We start from the raw sequence: 23,576 nt of genomic DNA on the forward strand, positions 1-23,576 counted from the left end.
TCAACGGTCACCTCGGTATGCTTTTACTTTGAAAAGGAAAGGGACCATTTCTAGCAGGAAGCGTCGTTATTACTGCTTTTATGGTTCAAGGATCTGTAGCCTGTTGGCTTTTCAACGACGTGGGAATTCACACTCCAGCCATCTCCCCGAAAGGAGCGTTCCGAGCACGGTAAATATGATTTCTGCACCTTATATGATTCCTCGTGATATGGAATGACATGCTCAGGCGTTATAAGCCCGGGACGGGAAGTGTGAGTGTGTGTTCCGTGGAGTCCGACATCCAGGAGAATCTGCTGTGATTTCAGGATTTTGGGGGACTTCTTCCCTCTTGCGTGTTCCTACTTGACCCGTCAGTCTCTACAGGTCGATATCGGTGTTTAATCAATAACGGAAAGTAAATCGATTTACTCAGACTTGTGATTGAGTGTATATGCGTCGGTTTATCGCTTGACGCTGTTTTCCAAAGCGTAGGTCTTAATGTAAAACTTGAAGCTGTTTTCAAACATCCAAACTTTATATTTTACTCGGAAATCAACCGATTTGAACTTTTAGGTTCACCAACAAGTGTGAAAATCCCCTTTTTAATCATACTGATGTCCAAAGTCATACCAGTGAGAGGATCTGTGAATATTTGTGTGTCTTGCATACATCAAACACATTTTGTGGTGTGTGGCATATAATGAGTATTTATATCGATGACAACAACGATATGCACTGTATCTTAAAAGAGTGCTACGTTTGCATGATAGTCGCATTAACAGCCTTCGTCGTAGCCCAGAACGCATTCAGCGGCAGCAGCAGGAGGAGGAGGAGGAGGGAGAGGATGAGGTTCTCCTCGTCCGACCGCTTTATAACCCCGGTTCGGTTAGGGGGATGGGGGAAGGACGTGGCAGTCTTATGGTCTCTCCCACATTTCTCCTCCTAAACGCCCCAGCAGTTTGCCGGAGTTCCTGCCTACACATTCCTTGTCTGTAGGTTATGTCAGGACAGGTTAGCGGCAACCTACATTTTTCAAAGAAGTGGGGTTGGGTTAAGCTCTGTGGGGGAGGGAGGGGGGGGGGGGGAGAGAGAGAGGAGAGGAGAGCTGGTAGTTGAAGTCCGGGATTTGCATATGTCACAGTGATTCAGCAAACCCGTCTCCTCGGAATGTTCTGCTGCTGGAAGTTTGTAAATCAAAGCGAGCTTAATTTGTGTGTGTGTGTGTGTGTGTGTGTGTGTGTGTGTGTGTGTGTGTGTGTGTGTGTGTGTGTGTGTGTGTGTGTGTGTGTGTGTGTGTGTGTGTGTGTTGGGGGGGGGGGGGGGGTAGGTACTTTCTTTTATAATAGTAGGGTGTTCCTCGGCAACAAAGCTGCTATTTCATAGTTTGACCTCAATGCTTCTGGAAGCATTGTGTGTTATGCGCTTGTTTTATTATCCTATATCAAGGCGTGGAGAGACACAGATAACTTTTATTTGTATTATTCATAAAATAAAGCAAATGTATTTAAAACCCAAAATATCCTGTGGCTGCTGCATTCTTTAAAATTGGAATCAAGGCAAACAATGTAGCCTGCAGGAGAACGTCCAGACCTGCTGCCTGTGTAAATAAACTTGGATCTTCCCGACTGCTCCTCTGCACACTTGTGGCTGTCGTGCTAAATATAAATGTGCATCTGAAGGAGTGAAAGAACTTGATGTTTATACTGGTGGCTCTAAATTCCTCCTTGCTATTATCTCACCGCCAACATGTTGTCCGCTACGCTTCGTCACTTCATCCCGGTCCCCTTCTCCCCTTGTTCTCTCTTCAACCCTCTCCCTTACATTCTCTCCTCTCTCTACTTCTCTCTCTCTTACTCACTCACTCACTCACTCACTCACTCACTCACTCACTCACTCACTCACTCACTCACTCACTCAGTCTTTCTCTCTCACTCTAGCCTGTGAGTCCATTTGGTGGTACAGCACCTCAACACCATGAAGCAGCGTGCGGTGGACCCCTGGTGGGCCTTGGTCCTCTGTCTCCTCTGCTCACCCACCACCTCGGCCAGCAATGACTTCTTCACCTCCATCGGTGAGTCACACGCCTTTTCTTCTTTCTTACTTATTTGTTGCGTCATCTGCCCTTGTTTCATCTTCACGTCTATCGTGTCTTATCCAGCACTAAGCATTCATCTAAATAACTGTAATGACTAATTAATAACTAGAGAGCTACAGCCAAACCTACCTACCAGCTTTGCTTCCTCTTTTCCCGATACCGTCACTGACACTGGACAGACAACAGTGTCTGTTAAGGTGCATGATTATGATTTTGTGAATTTGTTTAGGAACATGTAGGTAGGTGTATATTTTAAGGTTCATAGGCAGTCCGTACTCAAAACTGAAAATACTTAATGCTAGGAACTGTAAAACACTAAGTTCACAACATTTCTGTGGTTGGTATTGGATCATTGGATTATGAATTATGCAGTAAATATTATGCAGTAAACTGTTCCTTGCAAGTGATTGATCCCCCATACATAGATTAGTGACGTCCTAAATGCCCTTGCTTTGTGTGACATAATGCACGCTCACCTCAGGCCAGATGACGGACCTGCTGTTCACGGAGAAGGACCTGATCACCTCACTGAAGGACTACATCACAGCCGAGGAGAGCAAGTTGGAGAAGGTCAAGAAGTAAGCTACTGCCTTCTGGAATGTTCTGGGGAACGGGACGCATTTCAGATTTGCCTTACAGCTTCAAAGTTACACATTTAGGTCACCTTCGGAGGAGATTGCTAGTATCACTATCCTGTGGTTTAAGGATGGGGCAAATGGAATGGTATTTTATCATGCGCTCTTACTATCTACTGTGAAGAGCTTATGAATATTGAGGTTCAAAGCGAGGTTAATTTGGCTATGGCTTCACTACTCCTCATCATAGGATCTCTCAGACGGCAGTCCTTAGGCCAGCAGCATGGCTACGGGCTCGGGCTGAACCTTCTGTGAATGGGGCCGTTTGGTCCTCAGAGCTTGAAAAACCCCTCGGCACGCCACTGTATACCCACTGTATAGGGTTACCTTGGACCGCACATAGACCGATTCCCTGTACGAAAACTCCATGTGACCCAATACACTGTCACTGATACTGATTGAGTTCTACAGTAGTGTAGGGCTGGATATTCAGACTTCCTTTGAGAAGGAGTCTGTGGAAGTCTTGGAAGTGAACATGCTTTTATTCACTTCTATGAAAAGCTATTCTGTTCTGTTCTGTTCTATTGTTGCCGTGCTTATCTTGTGCCGGGCGCACGCTTTTTTTTAGGTACACTATATTTAGTGTATTTAGTATATTTATATTTAGGGCGGCTAGCCGGGAAATTATCTTCAAACCTGTCCAACAAGAAAATATAATAAACCATTATATTGTTAGCTGGTCATACTAAATAGATCATATGAATAATAAATGGCTTGATGTCAAGAAAATAAGGTATTTCTGCCATGGGATCTCATATCTCTGGTCTTCAGAAGGGGAATGAATGAATGGCCTAGTTCCCTTTTGAACTTGTGCGATGCAGTTTCATTCTGGTTAAGATGGTCTGGAGCTGATGGGAAAGGAACTCTACCTATTGTCAACGGATCTCCATCGTGTGTGTGTGTGTGTGTGTGTGTGTGTGTGTGTGTGTGTGTGTGTGTGTGTGTGTGTGTGTGTGTGTGTGTGTGTGTGTGTGTGTGTGTGTGTGTGTGTGTGTGTGTGTACACATGCATGTTTACTTTGGCTTCTTGTCTATGTATGTGCACATATTTGATACTGTGTGTGCGCAAACCGTGTCGTTGACTTCTTGCCAATGTAACACATTTTTTATCTGTTTATCGGTGGTGTGCACAGGTGTCTATGTGTGGTTATTGCTTTGATTGTGTAAACGTACGCATAGAGTTTTGTCAATGTTTGAAACTCGAATGATTGTTGGATTTGCCAACAGTTATAACCAATAATGCATAACCAAGAGCTAAACTGTGTGTGTGTGTGTGTGTGTGTGTGTGTGTGTGTGTGTCTCCCCAGGTGGGCGGAGAAGATGGACGCCCTGTCGGTCACGGCCACCCAGGACCCAGAGGGCTTCCTGGGCCACCCGGTCAACGCCTTCAAGCTGATGAAGAGACTCAACACGGAGTGGGCGGAGCTGGAGAGCCTGGTGCTCTCAGACATGTCTGAAGGTAGGCTCCCTCTCTCACCCTCACTGTCTCTCTCACTGTCTCTCTCTCACTCACTCACAATCTCTCTAGCTCTGTCTCTCACCCTCTGGGTCTCTGTCTCTGTCTCTGTCTCACTCTCTCACTGTCTCTCTCTCTCACTGTCTCTCTCCCTCTCAATGTCATTCTCTCATACTCTTGCCTTTACCTTCTCTTTCCCTCTGTTTTTGCTCATGTATCATAATGTAATATAATTGCATCATACAAGCACACACACACACACGCGCACCTATTAAGATGCTAATACCACGTATCAGGAGATCTCACAGCCGTTGCTGTTGTGTTTTGACTGTTTGTTTGTTTGTTTGTGCTGCAGGTTTTGTCTCCAACCTGACCATCCAGAGACAGTACTTCCCCAACGACGACGACCAGGTGGGCGCGGCCAAAGCTCTGATGAGGCTGCAGGACACCTACAAGCTGGACACCAGCGTCATGGCCAGCGGAGAACTGCCAGGTGAGACGCATGGGCCTGGTGATATCCTCACTCCAGTGTGTGTGTGTGTGTGTGTTTTCTCGAATGCTTTTGCTTTTCACTGCTGATCATGTGGGATCGCTGGCTGATAGGACGTTCTCTCATGATTGGCGTTGAAGATAAATATGAATGTATACTAGTTAAAAAAAAGTTATTGAGTTTATAATGGTAGGTAAAAAGCCTAGTCGGAAGAATACAGTGGTAGTGTAAACGGATAGGTACAAATCTTTGTCAAGCACAGCTTAAATTTATGTTAAAAGTCACGTATATTATTTTGAGATGGAGGGAGAGAAAATAGCATCAACTGTTATGTGTATTGCCTACAAACGAGGTTAGGTTAACACAACAACACATAACAGCAAATGTTTTCCCAAAGACACGATAGACTCCTTGGGACCCATGCAGGGATAATCCACCGACAAGGGCCGTTTGATTCCCGTTCTGAATGAATCTGAGTGGGAGTCGTTAACAAAGAGCCCCACCCTCTCCAATTAACTCATCACTCGGCGCGACCACTCTCTCACCCTCTCTCCATCTCTCTCGGCCAGGCACGTCCTCCATGGGAACGCTGAAGAGCAGGCTGACCGTGGACGACTGCTACGACCTGGGCAAGGTGGCGTACTCCGAGGCGGACTACTTCCACACGGAGCTGTGGATGAGCCAGGCCCTCCAGCAGCTGGAGGGGGGCCAGGAGCCGTCCCCCGCCGCCGCCGACGCCGTCACCATCCTGGACTACCTCAGCTACTCCATCTACCAGCAGGGGGAGCTGGAGAGGGCGCTGGAATACACCAGGCAGCTGCTGAAACTGGGTGGGTGGGTGGGTGGTTGGATGGTTGGGCGGGCCAGATGCATGCTGGGAATTTATACGTGGTGTCCCGCTTACTACTCCCCCCTAAAGGCTAAGTTATGCCGCTATTCCACCGACAGTATCAGCTCGACTCGACTCAACTCGACTCGGTTCCAGGCGCGTTTCCATCCAAAAAAGTACCTCTTCAATGTGGGCGGGTCGTAGAAAAGAACCTCTCCACCATGGGCGGGTCGTCATTAGGTTTTAATCACGGGAGACGCGATTCCCGGGAAATCTGAATCTGATCAAGACTATTTCCTGATTCCCGGGAAAGGTTATGATGGGAAATAAAATAAAATAAAAAGCGCAATGACTGCGCGTCTATTGTTGTCATACGGTAACGTTGATGGAGGCGAAACTCAAGCCCTAGGAAAGGAACGACACTAAAACGAAACAGCGAAACGCTGATCCTCCGGAGCCGGTCCGTGGACTCCAGCCACGCCGGACACACACAACCACGCGCAGCCTAACTCTAGCCCCGGGAAAGGAGCGACACACACGGCGAAACGCTAATCAGTGTCCTCCTCGGGAGCGGGTTCGTGGACTCCAACCACGCCGGACACAACTTAACTTTGAGTGATTATTCCCATTTACAGCCGCTGGCCAATCAGTTACCAGCAGCCTGTTTACGTCACACAAAAGTACCTACTCCGCTCGCTTGGAACCTCGACGGAGGTAGTACTAAAAAAAAGTACCCGGTACTAGGTACCAGGTACTTTTTTTGCCAATGGAAACGCAAAAAAGGCATGGCGAGTCGAGTCGAGTCGAGCTGGTACTGGCGGTGGAAAAGCGACATTATAGTTCCACGTCGATGCAACGCATTGACCACGCAGACGCTTCGACGCAGGCGCGAACCTGTTTTGGTCGTGCGTCAGGTTTTAGTAAGCGGACCAATCACAGCCCTTGCTGCTGCGTTGCCTCGACACTAGGTTACAATTTTTGGGAGGCGCACGTCAGGCCCTAGGTTTTGGATTTCTAATACAAAAAACTTGAAATTTTGAATGGTGGAAAAATTCCAGATTCGAAAATCTAGTTGAGAACCATGAACCGCGTGAATCCACAAAGCCGGGTTCCCCCCCGCTGACGCTTCCCGTTCCCTGTACCCCCGGCCCCCTTGTCTCTCGGCAGACGCCACACACCAGCGAGCCAACGGGAACCTCAAGTACTTTGAATACCAGCTGGCCAAGCAGAAGAAGGTGGAGGAGGACGAGAAGAAGGAGGAGGACGAGGAAGAGGGCACGGTGAGAGAGGAGACGACCAAGGGCGAACGAGGCACGGCCGACTACCTGCCCGAGAGGAGGAAGTACGAGCAGCTGTGTCGGGGCGAGGGCATCAAGATGGTGGGCACGCATGCACACACACACACACACACACACACACACACACACACACACACACACACACACACACACACACACACACACACACACACACACACACACACACACACACACACACACACTTTCTTTTTATATTATTGATTGCCAATTATTTACAGTGTTAATGAAATTAATTGAAGTATTTTCTCCCTCCCACACTTTCTTGGGCTCATTCTTATTTCTCTCTTATTTCTCTTTTTCTCTGTTTCTCTGTTCCCTGTGTCCCTCTCACTCACTCACTCACTCACTCACTCTCTCTCCCTCAGACTCCTCGGAGGCAGAGCCGCATGTTTTGCCGTTACTTTGACAACAACCGCCACCCGAAGTTCGTGATTGGTCCAGTGAAGGAGGAAGACGAGTGGGACCGCCCCCACATCCTGCGCTACCACGACATCGTATCGGACACGGAGATCGAGTTGGTCAAGCAGCTGGCCAAACCAAGAGTGAGCTTCTTACCACCTATCTATATTCTATATATTTATAAATATATATATATTACAATGATATCTAGCGATGTGTCTGCACCAGCAGAGTACCTTTTTTCAAGTGGGAGTTTGCTGAAATTATACTAAATGCACCAAAATCGATTTCGATCAAAGAAAGGGAAACGACAACAGAGGAGAGTTTAAAACAGTTTTGAAACATAAAAACAGGGCTTTTGTCTGTCGCTACGATCCCCACAAAAATGAATATCGCCTTCTGAGGGGTATCTGTAACCCCTCGGAAGCAGAATCGATTTACTGTTTAATTTAAATGATTTATGCTTGATGTTGATGTGACGGATAGGTTCTGCCCTCTAGATATTCTTGTTTGTAACACTCTGTATTCAGTTAACCTTCACTAAGTCCTTATTAACTGGTTCACAAAAGGAAGAGTTGAAGAATTGTATATATTGTGTATAAATGTGGTTCAGCGTACGCTTACAGCACATCGGTCCGTTGTGAAGTGTCTCTCCTCTAGATTCATTTTTAGATTAAAAGGAAAAAAAACGATGACGCATCTGAATTGGGCAAATAGCAGAAATACAGTACGAAAATGTACCGCCTTGACCCGCGACCACTCTGGCCCTTTCGATGACGCCCTCGGCAGGGACCAAAATCACGCACAAAAACCAGAATCCTTTTTCCAAATCAAATGGAGGGTAATAACTGTCGGGCGGTTGGCTCCACAGCTGCGTCGCGCCACCATCTCCAACCCCATAACTGGTGTTCTGGAGACGGCCCACTATCGTATCAGCAAGAGGTAAGAGCCACAGTAGGGGTCTGCTTTTATAAAAACCGCACGTCCCCCCCCGTCCCCCCTCTTCTCCACTCTCCACCCTTCACCCCCCTGATATTCCTCCTGTTCTCTGCATCCAACGTCTTTCATCAAGAAGTCTTGGCAAGAGCAAAGACACTGGCCGCCATTTTGGAGATTGCAAGGACAATAGCTTTCATCTCTGAGCAACTGTTTTTTTTAAATAAAGCAGCCATTACGGAGAAGTACTTCCCTTATTGAAAGATTGAAAACCGCCCTGTTTAACCTTTTACACTGTGGTGTGGCGTGTCATGTTCAACAAAAGGTGATGAAAAAGTGCCACAGTGGTCCTTCAGTGGTCCTTTGGGTTCTTGCTCTTGCCCGGCATGCCCAGCTGCTTCTGCTTACACACGAGGAGGGAGGAACGCGAGTCTGACATAGTTGCGGGTTTTCCCATCTCGGGAAATAATGTTCTTGCGTTCCAAACCAAAACTTTGATTTATTACCTCACCTTTTGAGCTCTGCCTCAGACTTAGGAAGTATACGTTTAGATCATTCGAGGACGCGGAGAAGTCGAGGGTTCAAGGAGTCCACGTCAAAGCTGTGACCTTCTCTCCTCTGGCCAACATTCAGTTTCTTGTCGCTAGCTCACATCGATGACAATAGAACGCCTAGTCAGGAGACGGATCGGTCAACGAGTGACTCTCTCTCTCTCTCTCTCTCTCTCTCTCTCTCTCTCTCTCTCTCTCTCTCTCTCTCTCTCTCTCTCTCTCTCTCTCTCTCTCTCTCTCTCTCTCTCTCTCTCTCTCTCTCTCTGGTCTGTATTGTGAATGGTGGGCTAGCTAAGGCGTGCAACGGTCCATGACCCTCTGACAGGCGAAATGGTCACGGCACAGTACCGAGTCTCCAAGAGGTAAGGGGTTTTGTGAGACCTCGGGGAACAACTCTCTTTTTGTTTTCCCTTTTCCCTCTGGGTGAAACTAACAGGGAGAGGGGGGAGGTGTTTTTTTTTTTCACAAGTTTGATAGAAACTTGTTTCAATACCTTTTTTTTTGGTCTTTTGGTTTACCCTTCTTACCGTTGTGGTTTCAAGATAACTAATAAGATATCTTTTAAAGCTACCGGACGGTTAGCTTATGATTGACGTCGTCACAGATGTTCCCAAGAACCACTGAAACGGAACGGGCTCCCTCGATGAAGCGACTGTACCTTCTAGGCCAAAAGGAACAGTGTTTGGTTTCTCCTGGTCCTTCTGCCCCAGAATCAGAGACTGCACCTTCTAGGAAGAATGAAACAGGAAAAACCAAACATTGTTCTCACCTGGGGACAGAGTCGATTTCAGGGGGTTCCCAGAGAGTTCAGAATAGTCGTTAAACCTGGTCAGACCACCATTTGCACTTAAACAACCCCTGTTTGAACAGCAGTTGTGTTTTCGTTTTTTTGACAAGCCATTACAAAGTCTACCTCATAGTGACATCCGACGTGGGCGTGGCCATCCAAGCGTGGATGATGTCAGTGATTGATGTAAGAGTGCGCCCAAAATAGGTGCCCTTTAAATAGGTCATATAGTGGTTTATTGCAGTGGTTTACTTTAGTTATTAACTCCGAGTACGCTCCTCCTTTCTCTGGCAATTACTAGAAGTTCCTCTGCAAATAACGTTGATTTCTTTTTGAGAGAATTTCCATTTTTTATTTCTTACTCTCCCTCTCTCAAATCTCGATGTCTGGTGTTTCGTTTCTTGCCTCATCCTTGGAATGCACTCTTTGGGAAACATAACCTATTTTTGGTGGTTCTATCTCAGCCTAATTTTGTGTAAAAAAAGATAGGTTGAGAACCCTAAAAAGTGTTAAAGGATCAATCATAGTTTTCTATGGATTATTACTTCCATGCAGTGATACACTGGGATCAGGCCTCTTCTAAACTCTTCCCTACTTTAACATGTACTAATCAATGCAATTCCTTTCTCGAAGCGCTTGAATCTGCTTGCTGGGCATGCCTACCATGTTTTCCATGTTTTTACTTTTTACCAAATCCCAGTGGAGGCTTTTATTTAGCTGGAGTTGCCCATTAGCTATACATATTCATACATTCAGATATGACAGGGCAACCAAGAAAGATTCACTTTTTAGTTTAGTGTTAGTACTGTATGCACAAGAAGAGTTAGTAAGTATTATGAGTAGAATACTATGTGCTAGAATACTAATACTGTGTGCTGCATATCAGAGTATGTGGCCTGAAAATATGTTTCTCTTGTTGACCTCCAGTGCCTGGCTGACCTCTTATGAGCACAAGGTGGTGGACAAGATCAACCAGAGGATCGAAGATATCACAGGCCTGGACGTCACCACTGCAGAGGAGCTTCAGGTGACTCGCTCAAATCACCATCCAGTGAACCAGAGTCCAGAAACATTCCTACTAGGAACTCGGGGAAAACCCAAGTTCAAAATGTTAATCAAAACTTTTTTTTGTTGGTTTGATTGTTTCAAATTGATTTGACATTGGCTCTGTCCAGAGCCTGACTGTTGAACTGAGTTGTTGTAACAGTCACCGGTTTTTGAATTAGGGAAAGGAAATTGGAATCAAAACCTTTTCCTGTTCCTTTTCTGTTTGTAAGAACAGATGCAAAACATTTCTTTGGAAAGAAATACTCAAATGTCATAAATAAGTGTGTGTGTGTGTGTGTGTGTGTGTGTGTGTGTGTGTGTGTGTGTGTGTGTGTGTGTGTGTGTGTGTGTGTGTGTGTGTGTGTGTGTGTGTGTGTGTGTGTGCACAGGTGGCAAACTACGGCGTGGGAGGACAATACGAGCCTCACTTCGACTTTGGACGGGTAAACAAGTCGCTTCTGTTTATCTACATCAAAAGTCCAAGCATCAAAAATCCACTACAGGATTTTAGGGGCAGTGCTATTTCTATACATGCTGTGTTTCTGTTACGTGTGTCTAACAATCTGATTCATCGTTACTCTGTGCTTTCGGGAATTAACTATTATCTGAAGATAGGCAAATGACAATAAGCCCAATCACATCCTATGATATTCCATGCCACCTAAATAGCTTTCTTTAGTAATGGTTGAATCTAATAGTAGTCTAATAATAGTATGGCTGCTCTATTATGGAAAAAGTCATAAGTACGATTATTTTGGTGAATATTGAAATCACGATTATTCAAATGATTATTTTTGAGTTTGAAAACATTATGCATTTATTCAGTATTTCTCTCCCAAAAAACACTTTGTAACTGAGAAATTTTAAATTTTCCCCTTAAAGAAAATACACAAAATGTTCAATTCGAAAAGAATGTACAAATATGCATGCAGCTGGATCCAGCAAAAAAAAAGAAGTTTAAACTCTTATTATATTAGTTTGGAGATCGTTTGACCCAAAAATTGAAATCACGATCAAAATTTGATTAATTGCACAGCCCTAATCTCATGTGATGTTTGTTCTGCTTGTTTGACAGAAAGATGAGCCAGATGCCTTCAAGGAACTAGGCACGGGAAACCGCATTGCCACCTGGCTCCTCTATGTACGTTGGCACTACTGACATGTCAAACGCCCATCAGCAGGTCCCTCTATGCATTCTCGTTAAAGCAACTTGGAAATCCAGCCGAGAGTTTTGTCTCTAGTGCTCCTTTTGGATACAAATGATCCTTTTTGAACACCCATTTCATTCCTTGTTCGAGCACAGTGAACACAAAAAGTTATTTTGCTTCTTATTATCTTTTATCTTTAGCTACAACAAGCCAGCTTAAACGATGATGAAATAAAGCATCTGAAACAGTTAAACTTTTATAGCATTTGACTATGGCGTGCTACGGTTGAGAAGCCAGTAGCAGCCCTCACCGTCCCCTCTCCCCCTCCTCCCAGATGAGTAACGTGTCCTCAGGAGGTGCCACCGTCTTCACAGACGTAGGAGCAGCTGTTTTGCCCAAAAAGGTAAGTGGTGGTGCCCCGTCCCCAAGGCAATGTGAACACGACCCGTCAAAAGTGGCTCATTGCCAATTCACTTTCATTAGCGTCACTATCATTCACAGATTTTTAGGTAAAATAATCATGAGAACTTGATATGGCATGTGATTGCTGTGAACAATTGGGATTTCTTTAGAAGACTTATGGGTTTTTTTAATCATGGGGCGGCATGTAGCTCAGTAGGTAGAGCGGGTTGGCTGGTAACCGCGAGGTTGCTAGTTCGATCCCCGGCTCCTCCTATCGGAGTGTCGAGGTGTCCCTGAGCAAGGCACCTGGCCCTAACTGCTCCCGAGGAGCTGTTACACCGACGGCATGGCTGATGCCGCCATCGGTGTGTGAATGTGTGCATGAATTGGTGAATGTCAGGCAATATTGTGCAGCGCTTTGGGTGGCCTCTGGTTACTGCGCTACATAATTGCAGTCCATTTACCATGTATTTATTCTTGGGCAGGGCTCGGCTGTGTTCTGGTATAACCTCTTCCCCAGCGGAGAGGGGGACTACAGGACGCGACACGCTGCCTGCCCCGTTCTGGTGGGCAACAAGTGGGGTGAGTCTGCCTGCCTGCTCCCCCCAGGGCCTCTGGTAGAGCAGGGCTCCTCAAACCATCAAGTCTACCACTGTACTACTACCATGAAGTCATTGAGGAGAGTCTTCTTCCAAAGGGACTTGCAGTGAATTTGGTGCATGTCACAGGCCTTTTTCCCCAGAGGTGTAATAGTAGAGGCGAATATAGGTGTCGCTAATAAGTTATTTATGGGTCTTCAGGCATAACAGTGCACAACGTCATGGGAAACAGCTTTGTTGTGATAAAGGTCAAATATGGAGCAGGGAATGGTGGGGTAACGGTATGCATGCTTGTTTAAGATCTGTCTGTGTCTGTGGAAGTGTGGATACTAGGGATTGAATCCAGTACCTTTTTGGCGGTGAACATCCAAGCCAATACAATATCCTACCCCTATCCAGTCAGTGGAGTATCCCCCGAAAAATATACTTTTTGAATTGTAAATGTGTGCCTGTTATCTGGCCGAAGGATGCATTAATCAGACTCTCATCACTCAATCAGCACACATGAGCCGTGCTTTTTTTCTGATTCGTTCAAACAGTTGCTGGGTGATGTCACTCACTTGTCAACCCATCAAGGCGTGCCTACGTCACCTCACCAGTTTTTTGTAGCCAATGAGAAGTGCAGTAACATTTTGAATCAAACGTTTGGTGACTGTTTTAATGTTTCTAGTAATTCCACATCTCAAATCCACCCTGTTTCTCTCTCTGTCTCCCCGTCCCCATGCAGTGTCCAACAAGTGGATCCATGAACGAGGACAGGAGTTCAGAAGACGATGCCCCCTTAGCGTGGCAGCCTAACACCACCTTCCCTCCTCCACCTCCTACCTGGGACTCCCGCCTCCTCGTCTCCTTCCCTTGTCCCAGCACCACCTTCTTCCCCCCCACCCCTCCCTCCTCCCTCCCAGCCTAGTGCTCGCCAGCTAAGTGTAAAGCTGCGCATGTGATTTGACACATTTATTTTTATCTGAAGTGTGTGTGTGTGTGTGTGTGTGTGTGTGTGTGTGTGTGCATCTGCGTCTGGTGGTCATGTGGATTCTTGTTACGGTAAATAGACGTGTGTGTGTGTGTGTGTGTGTGTGTGTGTGTGTGTGTGTGTGTGTGTGTGTGTGTGTGTGTGTGTGTGTGTGTGTGTGTGTGTGTGTGTGGTTTATCTTCGAACCGCATCTGTTCCTTTTTTTTGTGTTGAGTTTTGCACTATGCATTCATTAAACCCACACCCCTCCACCCTCCCAATACAAGAGTGTCATCACGACTTACTGCTACTGTAGAACAATCCAGAATCAATGCACTATGAAGCTGCCCTCTACTGTCAAATATCACTGACCTTTGAGTTTTAACGGATATTTTATTCTTGTTATTTGGTAACACTTAACAGTAAGGGCACATCCATTGACATTATTTATGCAGAAATCAGCATTATTATATAGCATTAGCATAGGGGTAACTGTGTTAGGGTTAACCCTAACCCTATTATATAATGAACAAAATGAATATCTTAGTTGACATGAACACCATTAGTAAATCAATACTAGACCATAAGTTATCTGTAAGTAAATGCTGAGTTAATGATTCACCCTTATTGTTAAGTGTTACCGGTTATTTTTAAATCCAATTCTAGCCATTATTATTTTTTGTTGTTGATTTCATTTTCCTGGTTCATGATTGATCAGTCCTAGGAACACCAGACAGTCGTGCAAACACCACTCGCCTCCTCCCTGTGTCACCTGACACGGGGAGCCCTCTCCTACTGCACTGTCACGATCATGACCATTTAACCTCCTCCCCCTCTCCTCCTTTCTGCCAGTCAAGGTCACGTTCATGCGGGCTGCTGCCAACCTTCTTTAGAAAGCATATGTGGGGATGAAGGGATAGACTCATGATAAAACAATTGTTCAGTGCAAGATCATTAATAAATCAGTATGGTCATATCTTGTCTTCCAGTCCCATATAGTGGCTGCCCCTGGTCAGAAAGCATTGTTTCAATTCCTAAATATGCTCTGTACTTGAACTCCACCATGCCCCCTCTTTTCAACCAATGGCGTGCGTGTATCTGTCTTGAGGTCATTCCCCTGTTCCAGGTCAACGAACCGATTGACATTGACACATGACACTGCCAGGTCAACAAAAAAGGCTGACTATATATATATATATATATTATGTCTCTCTGCTACCTGTTTCTGTTGACCCCCCTTCTGGTTGCTTGACGGTTGAATTAGGAGTAAGCCTTGACTGGGCTTGTAGTCATGATAAAACATACTTTTGTAATATTCCGGATGTCCATCTTTTCACTGCATGCATGTCTAATCAGTGCTTGTGGTGTTTTTTGCTTTAGCCTATGACGATTTGGGACTGAATCTCTGTTAAACTCCAATTTAGCCTATAGAATCTTTAAATAGCCAGTATCCTAATTTAGGTTAAAAAAAATGGTTCATGATTTCTCCAAACACAAAACGAAAAGGTATTGTAAAATGGATGGAGGATGGTAAATTGTTCAAACTTCTGCCATGGTGAAATCAGAATATGCAATTAACTAAAATCACTTGGTCCAATCATGGACCCTGAAGAGGGGTGAATAAGTGTAAGCGCCCCCCCCCCCTTATGTGATCCCGCCAGGCCGCCATGTAGTCACTCAATACAACACAGCACCTCTCTCTCTACATTGCTTGCATGTCTGCAAGCTCCTGACGTTGCAGCTCCGACGTTTCGATTTTTTAAAACTCAAAGATGTGTGTGATCCTGTATGCAAGTATTTTATGTGGGATGAATTGGCTATTTTATAATTAAATACATTTTATTTCCTTTTAAGAATCCAATATTACAGTGATGTTTTTTTTTGGTACATGTTGGTAACACTTTACATTAAGGGTAGATTCATTATTTTAATGCAGTAATAAGCATTAAGTGACAGTTGTTTTGTTAAGTGTTGCTGACACGTTTTGCACGTTTTGTTTTTAGAATCATCATCCGTTGAACATGATGGGAGACGGAGACTATTTGTTTAAAATGTTCACACAAGAGAAAAGCTAAGGCAGGGAAAGCTGAATCGAAAAGTTCCCAGAGCAATGAAGCATTCACTGTGTAGGCTAACCTGAGTTCCACTCAATAGACAATAATTAGGTATCCCTTTAACATAACTTTAAATTCTGTAAAAGATTTTATATTATACCTATGTATGTATGTATGTATGTATGTATGTATGTATGTATGTATATATATATATGTATATATATATATATATATATATATATAAATACGGCAAATCTACAAACTTTGCTTGTAACAGAGATTTAAGAAGACAAAAAAAAGAACTAGGTACAGACATAATTGAAAAAACTATTATTGCAATAAATCTTAATTAAGTATTAATAAAGGGTTTGTGTATCCATAAAACAACAACGGTATATTCCTGATTATTGATCAGTCCAATAGTTGGCTGTGCTGCGGTTGTTGTGGAGGGCTGGTTCCGAGGGTGGTGGTGGATCTATCCAGCTGGGTGGAGATCAGGGTTCAGGTAAGCAGTAGTTTGCCGGGTGGTTCCCTGCCCGGCGGCGTCCGAAGCAGCCCAGCAGGACGTCCACGGCGATGTCCACTGTGGACTGGACCTGGGCCTCGGTCGTGCCCTGCTGAGGGTTCACCTCCACCAGGTCCACGGCAGACAGCAGGCCTGGGTGGAGAGGGACGGCCCACACACACACGGTATACTCAAAACACAAGAACAGAGGCTTTACTGTTATCGATTATGTTTGATGTAGTTATGAACGATTGGTTGATTTTCGTATCTGTTTGATAACATTACACAAATGGCTCACATTTATCGGATAAACCAATTGTATTGTAAATACGACTCATAGTCATCTCATAATAAAGGTATATTACAATGAGTGATTATAGAAATGATAAAGAACATTGTAAAGAAACAATTCTGAGATTTAAGCAATACAATAAGAGCGTTTATACAGTACATTTCTTGCTTCAATTGGATCATAAAAGGCCTTTCTAGCAGGGTTTTTATTTTGAGTTTACATGTCCTTATTTGATTGGTTGCAGTGCAGACCAATGCACACCTTGGGACCAATGTCTGTGATCCCTTTGCATGGTAATACATAGGGAGGGAATTCCATGCGTTCCCATCATGGTACAAAAGAGGTTTCCCTTAGACCCGGGTTTAATTGGAACGTGGAAGTGTCAAAGAGTGTCAAATCACACAATAATCATGTGTGTTTTGTCTGAAGCTTTTTGCATATAGTGCAGCAGTCAAATATCAACCAAAAAGCCTCAGTGGGGTCAAATTACTAATTAAGCTCAACAGAAAAAAGTGAAAAGAAAACATTCCAATTGAGAAGAGGTTTCACCAGGTAATACTCTACTGAGTTACCCGCACATGGAATGGACTCTGGACTCTCATGACTCTGCATAATAAATCCACAATACTGTTTAGGTCCATACCAAATAACCACATCTTAGGAACATTGAAATTTCACCTTCTCAATTTCAACAGAAACAAATCTCATGAAATGACGATATATATATATATATATATATATATATATATATATATATATATATATATATATATAGTTCGATATACATCCCAAAGATTCATCGATTTCACATATTCTCATGCACATGGTTTCTTCTTTCAAAGTGAGCGCTAGACCCTACCTGTTTGGCAGATGTGCTCCGTGATATAGACCCCTTCCCTGTAGGTCAGCCCGCCCACTGCAGGCGTTCCTGTTGCCGGGGTCAACGAGGGGTCTATGGCGTCGATGTCATAGCTCAGGTGGATGGGCTTCTTGACGCTGATGAGGGTTAGGTTTTGTTTTTTATATGTCAAAGGTGAATGTGGCCAACAGGGAAATACTGATGGTATGACTTATTATTATTACCGTTTTAACTATTTGATTTGAGCTTCTAGCCAAAATGACTTTAATGGGGTATCCGTACCTTACAACTGGGCGTCACACACCCTGACCACAAGAATATCTGAGTGGCAATGGGTAACTCCTGCAACAATTCAAAAGGCATAAAGGACTTATATAAAGACCGCTAGCCGGTGGCCATGATCTTACTGGGAGAAGAGGTAGTCACAGGTTTCCTCCATCACCCTGGCGATGCCCAGGCCATCCACCTCCGTCATGGAGAACACCTTGATGCCCAGGTACTTCAGGATGTAACTGGGGGACAGATGGACAACGGCAAGAAGCTGATGGATTCAGGCTGAACCATGAGCGATAACGTTCATTACAGTCGATTTATTTGGCTTACGCTTTTATCCAAAGTGACCTACAATTAGGCCTGCATTCAGCCATGAAGCTACAAACCAGAAATTGAGTACTTAAAATCCAGGCAAACTGTTTCATGTGCTGCATTTTAGAAACAAGAGAAAGAGAGTTGTTTTTCAGAGGCAAGATGTAGTCTGAGCAGATGAGTTTTCAGTCTGCGTTTGTTTGTTAAATTGTGATGGAAAATGTCGTTTTAATCATTTAAGCTTGGTTTTCTATTTCTGTTTGTATTCTATATTTGTTATATATTGTCTAGCCACCCTACCTGTTCCTAGTGTTATCTACGTTAACCTTTGGGGCTGGGGTCAATTGGTCACAAGGGAGCAGGGATCCCATTATTCATTCCTCTGAGAGAACGCAGGCAACTCTGTCCTTTAGATAAACATTTCCCTGATTTGATCATTAACAATTGCATTACAGGCAGGGGGTGAAACTGTTTAAATAGGTCTATGAAACTGTATTCTGGGCTCACTCGGCTAGAGAGGAGGCTAGTGTATGCATACATTAAAATAGGTTAATTGTCTACTATTGTGTAGACAACTAACTATTGTGGGCTGTATGCATACATTAAAATAGGTTAATTGTCTACTATTGTGTAGACAATTAACTATTGTAGGCTTTTTTGCATGTAGAAGTCTCCTCTGTCCTAGACGCAATATCTCATAAAGAAATTGCCATGACGAGATTTGTAGGCTCTCTGCTGTCCTGATGTCAGTGTGGAGCTCATAGGGAGGGAGAAAGATTTCATGGAATGCATTGTCAAAATCATCTCAAATGTTACAATATTGTTGTTGACAGCCTTGGCTCCGAAACAAACATAGGTCCTTCTATATAAAAAAACAACAACAGATTCATTGCACCAGAGGGGTCACACACAGACATCCTACCCCTCCTTCATAAACCTCTCCTCTTCCATCAATCAGCTATCACCACCATGATATAACACCAAGCCCAATAGACCCAATAGCAGAGACGTCCTCGTGGGCCATAGTACCCGTGCGGTAAGCATCAGCTGTGTTTTACCTACTGCGACTCCTCTGAAAAGGGTCTATAGTTGTCACTTGATGGAGAACCTATAGCCAAAATACAATTAGAAACCTACTATTCCTCCGGGTCCACATCTCTCAGTCCGATGTAAACGATGTCTTTGGCTGACACGCAGGGCTTGATCCAGGAGAATTGTGGAATGACGGGGATCTGATGATGGCAAAATGCATTGAAATAAATAAGAGCTTCTATGAGAGCACCCTGGTGTTAGAAGGTTTGTTATCAGTGGTGTGTGTAGAAAGACAGAGTTCTGATGAGAAGAGTTGGGAACAATGAAGAGTTCTCTTGAAATGTTCATGATGGGGATTAACAGTTATCTAATTATATGTGTTTGGGAATGCCACTTTGGATAAAATCATCTTGCAAATCGGGGGTTTTCAAATGATGGGTGGAAGCCCAGTGGGTTGTGGGATGGCCAAAACACACGACATTTAGACAGACACAGACATATGCATGTGAAACAGCAACAACATAAAAACTTGAGTGAACCTTCGAGTGAAGCTCCCGAATGAGGTAGGACATGGACTGGCCGTGGACGTTGCCCGTGGGCGTGGTGAGGGGCGTGTTGATGTCGGCGTGCGCATCCACCCACACGACACTCAGGTCCCCCGGTATGGCTGCCGCGTGCCCATGGATAGAGCCAATCGCCAAGCTGAACGACAGAGGGACAAGCTAAGTGATGGAGCGACAAGCATTGTGACGGAGGGACCAGCTAAGTGAAGGAGCGACAAGCTAAGTGATGGGGCGACAAGCTAAGGGGCAGAATGACACGCTAAACAACAGTCACAATCTCTATTATCAATCATGCGGCAATATACTTACCATGATTCCTAATGTATTGCATTTGTTTGATTTTTTTTAAAGATTTGAAAGATTGAAATTGTTGCCAGAATTTGGGCCGAATTTTATATTTCAATGTCAGAAAATGTGTTGTGTAGGATAATTTGGCTTTGTGCCGGCTAGATAAACATTATTATTCCAATGGGCTTATTACAGAAACCATTATCTTTTCAAATCTGTATCATTGATTTTGTGACTGATGTGTTAAAGGTGACATATTATACCACCAGGTGTGATTAGCCATCACCTTTAAGTTCAACGTTTGTTTATGGAAACATGTGACTATACAAACCGTCTTTCATACTGCATAGAGCCAAAGAAGATATATTATTTATAATGACTGTCTTGGTCCAAGCCAGACATTATAAATGATTCATCTTGTTTGACTTGGTATTGGTTCCCTCAATCAAACACCTCAATACAGAAGCCCAGTCGAAGTGTGCAGTTTGCAACTTTGACCTTCGACCCTATTCTACATCTCTTGCTTTAATCCAATTCAGAAGAGTGTTAGCCAAATAAAGTTGATATAAAAGTTCTAGGTCTGCCTTAGAGTAAACCAGATAGTTGTCCAGATAGACGTTTGTGTCCATATCCCACTATTGTGCACACACCGCACTATTGTGCACACACACTTAGACACACACACACACACACAAACACACCTGTGATCTCCCCCGAGCATGAGCGCGGTGTGTCCCTCCGTCTTGGCGGTGTAAACGGCGTGGGCCAGCCTCTGGTTGGCGCTGCCCACCGCTCCGGGCCTCTTCACCCGGCCCACCGGCTCATCGCTGGGCACGTCCTCGAAACACAGGTTCCCATAGTCCTTCACGCTACACCCTGAGAACACCAACCGTTAGGGCTCCTTCACAACTATTACAGATTTTATATTCTTTTTTTTTTATAATAGGGAAAGTGTATTAGACAAGCCGTTTTGTCAATCTTTTGGGAAATTCTATTTACCTCTCAACAGCAGTTAATGAATAACATGTTCTGCCAAAAAAAGGGGAAATAATAATAATCTTTGGCTCTTAATTTTTTTATCATTTAATTATTTAATTTGGCCCGGCAGGTGTCACCAAATTGCCTACCCTTGCTTTGATATAGGACTATATATTTGCTTTTAGGCCTGCATTAAGGGGGGTAATAGACACCGTTTTCTGGTTCCAACTGTGGGATTAACACATTCCAATAAGGCCTTTTTTTCACATTTCAATAAGGCCTATTTATTTAAAAATAAATAAATACTTATTTTACATAGATGAATTTAACTAGGCCATTTTTCAATTAGGCTCATCCATTCGGTTCTCAATTAAAATCATTAGATTTTTATCAACACACAGCTGATAGAAGCTATAGTAGCCAGTAGGCGTGTAGTGTGAGTAGCTGGTGTATTCCGTCGGAGTGGGATACACCAGCGCGTGCACGTCACCTTGGGCTTTCAGCTTATCCGCCAATCCACCCGATCGGATCACGTTGGGTCCCTTCTCCACGCCACCTCTCGGCTGAAATAAAATATTTATTTAGACCTACCTTCTTGTTCGATATACCTCTGGTAGCCTGCTTTAATTTATTTAAATAGTCACTCAAAACCCGGCCAGAAATACGCTTAGGATAATTTCACATTATGTGACACTGTCCTCTGCTCACCTGTCCTTTGGAAAAAGGCGCCCCGATAATCCCCACGCTGTGGTGATCGCGTTTAAAAACGCACAGGATGGAACGCATTCGGCTCGCGCTCCTCATGATCGTGACAATCCGGCGGCGCGAGGCACTCACTGGTCCCGCGGAGGAGATGACGACGCGCTGTCACCGTTCGGCACCACAGGAGAGAGTGAGCGCCAGAGCCCCTGCACTCCATCCATCTAGCATTACAGGCTATGTCCTACTCGCACGGGGCAAAGGGAAGCGGTACGGCGGTCGGCGGGGATGGGAGTGGACGTTGGCGAGTGACGCCACCGGCCCGTTGACACAAGTCAACGAATAGAAGTTTCTGGCACGTTGCCAGCAGCTGCTCAGTGACAGTCACGTTGTTTGAGGAGGCCGTGGTCGCATCTGTCATTACGGATTAGGCAACGTCGTCCTTGAAGGTCCTAGTTTTGGGTTCACCTTTGATGGCGAAATGCGAGCACACGAAGAAAAATAATAATTGCAGGGTTCAATTTTCAATTTTCGGGGTGGACTATGCCTACAGAATAAATAAAACACCGTTGTTTACCAACCACCGCCACCGTCATACCAATTATTACTTTTACTTGTAGCCTATGTATTGCTTTATATACAATATTATCCAAACAGGATCACGATGCATTATTCCCAATTCCACAACCATCTCGAGTTCATCATGTTTTTGTAGTTTATGTTGTAGTTTAAACAATAATCAGCCGAACATTTTGTAATGCAAGGAAATAAAAGTTGAACTTGTCAGAATGTTAGATTTGCTTCATCATATTTTACATGTTATTACAATAAGTTCACTGAGCCTCTATAATTAATTAATAATAATAATTATTAATTATCTCCACGAAGCGAATTTTTAACGTTCCCACCTCACTTTATACCACAGCACCATCGTATGGCAACAAAGTGTACTGCAATTATTTCGTTTTATGTACTTTCTATAACCGCATATATACCGCATCATATTTTGGGCTACAGACATTATAAAACAATATTAACATTGAATACAATATCAAAACATGTAAATGATAAATATATATAAAAAACGGTTGTTTTAACTGTAAGATAATTAGGAATGTGTTACATAAAAGCAGAAGAAGCCGTTATATTTTAGCGTGTAGCTAGAGAAGTAGCATAAAGACGAGCGCAGAGCACGTTGTATTCCGATTGTGTGTGTGAAGGTTACGCAGCGTGCAGCTGGTAACCATGGTAACATCAGACAAGACGTTACAAGCATTAACAATTTCCGCCAGTAGATGGCATCAGTGGACCATTAACAAACTTAAAACGTTCAACTTCAAATACATTTGTGTTCGCAGGGGAAACATACATGAAACAGAACAGTTGACATGATGGTGATGGACAATGTTTGAACGTAACCAAAATCAGCTGGACGTTGTGTCTGGGCGTTCCATTTCCCATGAGGCCTTCGGCAGTGGGCCGTTTCTTTGACAAATATTGGAAAGTATTACCAATTTGACCAAGAATGCATTTCACATTTTCACCAAATAACAAAGTGCCGTGACCCATTTGTCCACTATTCCCGAATTTGGAGAAAAAAAAATCGAGCACCCTTACTGAAACGCTAGTCGTGGGTACCAGGTATAAATACGAGTCCAACTGTCGCTGTCTACTGGGGCGGGTGGTCTACTGAACTCACACCTAAGGTAGGTTAGGGTCTGGTGGTGGCCACGTGAAAAGTCATTGCGCGTGGTCATTTGAGTTCAGGAAAGCCGCCTGCCCCCTTTTCGTTCGCTCATATACAATTTTAGAGCTCGACAGTTATTTATGCTGGTTGGCGTTTATGCCGGACATGTTTTTTAACTGCAATTATGAGGATATGCCCCGGATTACACATATGTTGTTTGTGGATTTAAATGATCATTTTTCATGCAAAGAAAACTACAATTTATCGCAAAGAAGTTTGATAATGTTTGGTTTCGTGTGAGGCCGCTTTGTGAACTACTTAATAATTCAGGGAATGTGGAGAGTTTCAGTTATGCCGATGGGGAGATAGTCGGTCTTGTCCACGCCAGTCGCAGGGAGCGTGACGTCACAT

The 23,576-nt window shown here is 44.1% G+C and overlaps 2 protein-coding genes across 3 annotated transcripts; one reads left to right on the forward strand and one right to left on the reverse strand.

The window, feature by feature from the left end:
• The first annotated feature begins 56 nt into the window (after positions 1 to 56).
• LOC311367043 (prolyl 4-hydroxylase subunit alpha-1-like) lies at positions 57 to 14,938 on the forward strand. Of its 2 annotated transcripts, none has more exons than XM_084485856.1 (15): positions 57 to 169; positions 1,917 to 2,050; positions 2,556 to 2,652; positions 4,016 to 4,167; positions 4,520 to 4,657; positions 5,224 to 5,484; positions 6,651 to 6,862; positions 7,168 to 7,344; positions 8,073 to 8,143; positions 10,403 to 10,502; positions 10,912 to 10,965; positions 11,598 to 11,663; positions 12,005 to 12,073; positions 12,558 to 12,654; positions 13,399 to 14,938. In XM_084485856.1, exons 2-15 carry the CDS (start codon positions 1,954 to 1,956, stop codon positions 13,467 to 13,469), a joined length of 1,662 nt encoding a protein of 553 aa, XP_084341982.1. In that variant the 5' UTR covers positions 57 to 169; positions 1,917 to 1,953; the 3' UTR covers positions 13,470 to 14,938. The 2 variants fall into 2 exon arrangements, with proteins under 2 accessions (XP_084341982.1, XP_084341983.1); XM_084485857.1 differs by having other exon boundaries at positions 76 to 169; positions 1,898 to 2,050.
• Positions 14,939 to 15,443: 505 nt separating this feature from the next.
• arg1 (arginase 1) lies at positions 15,444 to 21,743 on the reverse strand. The gene is made up of 8 exons (XM_084485858.1): positions 21,488 to 21,743; positions 21,270 to 21,342; positions 20,503 to 20,677; positions 19,490 to 19,652; positions 19,056 to 19,150; positions 17,741 to 17,845; positions 17,334 to 17,470; positions 15,444 to 16,335 (listed from the first exon to the last, which is right to left on the reverse strand). Exons 1-8 carry the CDS (start codon positions 21,581 to 21,583, stop codon positions 16,172 to 16,174), a joined length of 1,008 nt encoding a protein of 335 aa, XP_084341984.1. The 5' UTR covers positions 21,584 to 21,743; the 3' UTR covers positions 15,444 to 16,171.
• Between the last annotated feature and the right edge of the window lie 1,833 nt (positions 21,744 to 23,576).

Source organism: Micromesistius poutassou (assembly GCF_964030765.1).
Source record: "Micromesistius poutassou genome assembly, chromosome: 21".
In the NCBI taxonomy this organism is placed as follows: Eukaryota; Metazoa; Chordata; class Actinopteri; order Gadiformes; family Gadidae; genus Micromesistius; species Micromesistius poutassou.